This window comes from Micropterus dolomieu, linkage group LG13 (assembly GCF_021292245.1).
Source record: "Micropterus dolomieu isolate WLL.071019.BEF.003 ecotype Adirondacks linkage group LG13, ASM2129224v1, whole genome shotgun sequence".
In the NCBI taxonomy this organism is placed as follows: domain Eukaryota; kingdom Metazoa; phylum Chordata; class Actinopteri; order Centrarchiformes; family Centrarchidae; genus Micropterus; species Micropterus dolomieu.
This window is the reverse complement of record NC_060162.1, coordinates 2,993,395-2,998,361: the sequence shown is the minus strand read 5'-3', so window position 1 is coordinate 2,998,361 and position 4,967 is coordinate 2,993,395. Positions and strand designations below refer to the sequence as shown.

Here is a 4,967-nt window from a genome sequence, read left to right as displayed (position 1 = left end):
CCCTTAATAAAAACTTTCCATTAAAAAGTGTATTTTGTGTTTACTTGTGTTGTGTGTGTTGTGTCTAATATTTCAATTTGTTTGATGATCTGAAACATTTCAGTTTGACAAAACATGAATTAAAAAAAAAGAAATCAGGAAGGGGGCAAATACATTCGCACCACTGTACATGTTTTAGTACTTTCATTCTTGCTATTAAATAAATCTCATCACTGCTCACTCTTAATCATGTTTTATCATTCAACTTAAACCTCGTCTTCAGACTGCACACTTTCAACACCCACCCTCTTTGCACGGTCCGGGAAGTCTGGCTTTCTGGTTCTGAGTCCTGATGCCGCAGCACCACCGCTTTTGTAGAATCACAGTCTACGGATCGTATTCCATGATCTCCGGGGAGGACAGCAGGACCATAAGACGATCTGACAGTTTATCAGACACTAGAATGGAGCGCCAACTTTATTTAGTTTCTTTTTATTTATTCTGCGTTGTTAGTTTGGTTACTACACATTACGGTTGTAGCTATTTTCTAGGAGTATTAAGTCAATATGCCGGCTTGCTGCACTGTATGAAAGGTACCGAGCCGAAGAGAGAGGGATCCGATTTAATCGCCCTGAGTTGGGAATATTGGTGGTAACATAGGCGGAAAGATGTCTGTATGAAGGACCACAGCTGGAATGCCGGTGTTCCGTAAACCAGAACGCTAAATGAAAGCACATACGGTGGAGGGATTATGGTGCAAACTTTTGTTCAGTACCATGAATGAGCAAATGCAGCATATTGCCGTTTATCACAATTCTTTTCCCATTGCCCACCCCCTTACAAATCTACGCCAATCAAACACAAGTAACACGAAATGAACATAAAACCAACCAATACAACCAATGAACCCCCCTAATCTGTATGTTACTCGATTTTAGATCCCTGGGTACAGCGGGGACCAATTTAACTGTGACACACAACAGAAAAGAACGCCGGTCAGCTGTTAGCTACTGAAATATAGCTTTTTTTTTTATGGCGATATCATGACGAATAAATGTGGCGGGTAGACTTTCAACATTTAGTTGCCATATGGGAAAGCAGCAATTTCAGACTATCGTAGAGATTGATCATGCAGAAGTTATTAATTTGCCTTTTATGGGCTTTGTTTGTTTGCTTGCATCATTTGTACATCTTGCCCCAACGACAGCCTTGTGTCTGTTTCCGTGTCTCGCCGTGTAACTAGGGTTGGCTATCGATAACCAGTTCCAAGTTGAAAACTAAATTTCCAAGAACCGTGGATTTAATAAGAGACGTGTGTTTGGATTCTGCTTATTAATTTCATGATTAACTAAATCACTGATCTCTCTAATGTTGGATGGTGATGATTAAAACACTAACAATAGTTTAGCTTATTTGTAATGAAACACTTGTATTAACAGTGCTATAAATAGCCACAGCTGGGCGTAATGTTTACACATATTGACAGCTGAAACAGAGCTACTTCTTTCGGAGTTCTTTCTATAGAAAAACTGATGAAGACGAGAGAAGTATTGATACGCAAATGGTTGATTAAGGACATGTGTGCATCCGTTTCTGGCAAACTGAGTGTAAATGAGGCTCCCATTTCCACAAAGACTGAAATGTATAACACAGAACCATGCTGATGCACAAGTCAGATCTCTGTGCATCCTCAGAGTATTATGCAGCTGGAGTCTAATCAGGTGTTTGTTTGTAATGTGCCATGTTTGCTGCTTTTAACACAAATGTAAAAAAAAAAAGCATTTGATATCTTACAATAGTATCATCACCATGATAAGCTTTAATTCGCAGCAGGTACAACATTGTTGTGATACGGGCTTTGGATTCAAGGTGTGGATTTCGGCGCTGAGATTTCCAGCACTAATCCTGCGCGCCTGAACGCGCAGATTTACATCCCATCGAACATTATTACACAGCAGCTGATTTTACTGATTAGTTCCTGCTCTCTGATTAAAAGACGATCATCAGCTGCTGAATCGCTGATGGGGAATAAAAACCTGCTGCCAGATTAGATGAAACGATGTTGTTTGGTTAATCTGAATGATAATTTGCTTTTATTCTGATTAAAAAAATCTTAATTAGTGGGTTTTCCCCGGTGCTGGTAGGCAGATTTTGTTAGCTTTAGACAGAACAAGGCTAGTTTCCTCCTGTTTCCGGTGGTACTGCTATGCTAAGCTAACCGTCTCTGGCTTGGCTTTATATTAATGGACATATACAGGAGTGGGATCAATCTTCTTATCGAATCTTGAGGTTTTATAGCGGGGCCCGGTGTCAAGAGAATCTAGATTAAATACATTAAAATATCTGATTTAGGATCTTTTATTAACACTGGCATCACCAGCAACATCTACTTAAGTAAAAGCAGCAACACTACAGTGTAGAAATACTCAAGTAAAAGTAGTAAAGTTACTTCCCACCACTGGTTAATGTGACCTGCCTGGGAAGAATAAATACTGATTTGGTGTCTCAAGTAGAAAAGTTTAAGAGCTCTTGTTGTATTTTGCAGTTAGCAGCTATTCGCACACGGCGGGGCACCGAAGAAGAGCTGTTGTTAAGATTATAACCCGTGTAATTAAGTAGTGTGCTTAAGTACAAATTCATAGACTTCTACTCCACTACATCTCAGAGGGAAACAAAACCATGTCCGTCCAGCTGTGGTGATGGTGAATGTTATGATAAACTGAAGGATGAAATGTTCCTTTAAGGGCTCATCCTCGTTCAGCAAAATAAACTATTTACTATTACTACTTTGGATCAGCTGGAAAATGCATCGTCAAAAAGCTGAAAACAGGTTGTTTTTCCTGACTGTTTAGAGATACGTGGACAGTGACGCTACAAACAAATGATGATCTTATAAAATATGATGTATGGCTGCAGACTAAACAACCCAACAGGATATAAAGGAGTTAAAATGAGTTCCACCTTAAATATAAACAGCAGTAAAATGCAACATACACATTAATGCAGCAAGAATATTAATCCAGAAACACCAGGGAACATTTTACTTTCATACTTTAAGTAAATTTAGTTGATTATACTTTTATCTAAATAAGGTTTTGAATGCAGGACTTTTACTTGTAGTGGAGTATTTTCACAGTGTGGTATTAGTACTTTTACTTAAGGTAAAGGACCTTAAAACTTCTTCCATAACTGCCGACAACCCTCCCTGTTTCAGATCAGGTGCGTTGAGGCTGAAACCTGGACTCCAGTTCTGTTAGGATCAGAACTTGTGAGTACCGTCAGGACCAGGAGTGATGAAGCTGTTTGTGTTGCACTATGCATTGTATTTGTTTTGCAGCTCGCGTGTGTTTAAATGTAGGCTGGGATGTTCCACCCAATGATCAATAGCGGCGGTCGATTGAGACGGAGCCTGCTGGGGATGGTGTGTGTGTATCTGTCTGAGGAACCTGCAGAGGGAATTGGGGTTAAGTGATGATGGACACACCTTTCTTGAACTCCTCCAGCATGGCGTCCAGCTTTGTGTCGTGGAACACAAAGTGCACGGGGTGGTTGTAGAACTTGGTGATGGTCTTCAGGCTGGTGCAGTCGTCCGGGTCCACGAACGCCAGGTCCTTCACGTACAGGATGTCCACGATGTTGGACCTCTCGTCGTCGTATACGGGAATACGGGTGTACCCGCTCTCCATGATCTCTGACATGGTGCTGAAATCCAGCACAGCGTCCGCTTGGATCATAAAGCAGTTGCCGATGGGCGTCATCACGTCCTCTACAGTTTTGGTCCTGAGCTCCAGGGCGCCCTGGATCATGTTCATCTCCTCTTTGACCAGGTCGTTGTAGGGCTCCGTCACCTTCAGCATCTCCACCAGCTTCTCCCTGTTGTACACGGTGCCGATCTCCTGGCCCAGCAGGACGTCCAGCAGCTTGCTGACGGGGAAGGACAACGGGAAGGTGAGGAGCATGAAGAACTTGGTCACCATGATGGTGTTGGCTCCCACGGCCAGCCCGTGGCGAGAGCACAGCGCCTGGGGTACGATCTCACCAAATATAACAATCCCAATGGTGGAGGCCACCACGGCGCCCAAACCTGATCCGATCAGGTCATCCAGGAGTATGGTGAGGGTGGTGTTCACCAGGACGTTCCCCAGAAGCAGGGAGCAGAGCAGATAGTTCCCTTTGCTGCGGATGGGTTCGATCTTTCGTGCGTATTTCTTCTCCTTCTCGGTGCCGCAGCTCTGGACGATGCGCAGCTCCATCGGGTCCAGCGCCATCAGTCCCAGGTTCAAGCCGCTGAACATCCCGGAGAGGACCAGCAGGAAGAGGATGAGGATGATCTGCAGCCACATGGGCAGCAAGGACTTCTTCTCCTCCACCACCAGCAACCTGCCATCGCTGTCCCCCAGCTGCACCCACCTGCTCCCGTCCGCGCTCGGCGTGCACAGGGCGTACTCCTTCTGCGGCTCGCTCTTGCGGAGCGGCTTAATGTGCACGGCGAGCAGCCCGGAGGTGCCGCGACTGCTGACATTCATGAAAGTCCCGACGCTGATGTCCTTCGTGAAATCAGCACATGTCGTTTCCGGCGCGTCCATCATGCCGCTGCCGCCCCTCGCCGCCGCCACCGCCTCCTCCTCCTCGTCCGCCCCTCCGTCGCCGTCCGTGAGCTCCGTGAAGCGGATTTGCGTCCAGGCGCCCGAGTGGAGCTGCACCCCGTAAAACCGGAGCTGCAGGGAGCTCTCCTCAGTCACCTGGATGACACCGTCGTCATTGGTGCTGGCCGGCTTGTCGCTCCTCTCCAGCCGCATGCCGAGCACCTGGCTCCCGCTGCTGCCCCGGCCGCCGCCGCCGCCAACACCGGACCCGGCCGCCGCCTCCGTGCGGCCACCGACAGCGCTCCACAGGAATATAACGAGAGTGAGAACATAACCCTGCTGCCCGCTCCATTCTGTCGCCATGTTTGTTTCACTGCTCGGCGACGTGTGGGCTGACGTCAT

The 4,967-nt window shown here is 46.2% G+C and overlaps 1 protein-coding gene across 2 annotated transcripts in view; it reads right to left on the bottom strand.

Annotated features, from left to right (window-relative positions):
- Positions 1-4,967, bottom strand: part of LOC123981640 (metal transporter CNNM4) — a 39,553-nt gene extending 34,586 nt beyond the window's left edge. For both annotated transcript variants that reach the window (XM_046066641.1, XM_046066640.1), the window contains exon 1: positions 3,464-4,967. In XM_046066641.1, coding sequence (XP_045922597.1) covers positions 3,464-4,967 — 1,504 coding nt within the window. The remainder of the gene's footprint in view (positions 1-3,463) is intronic.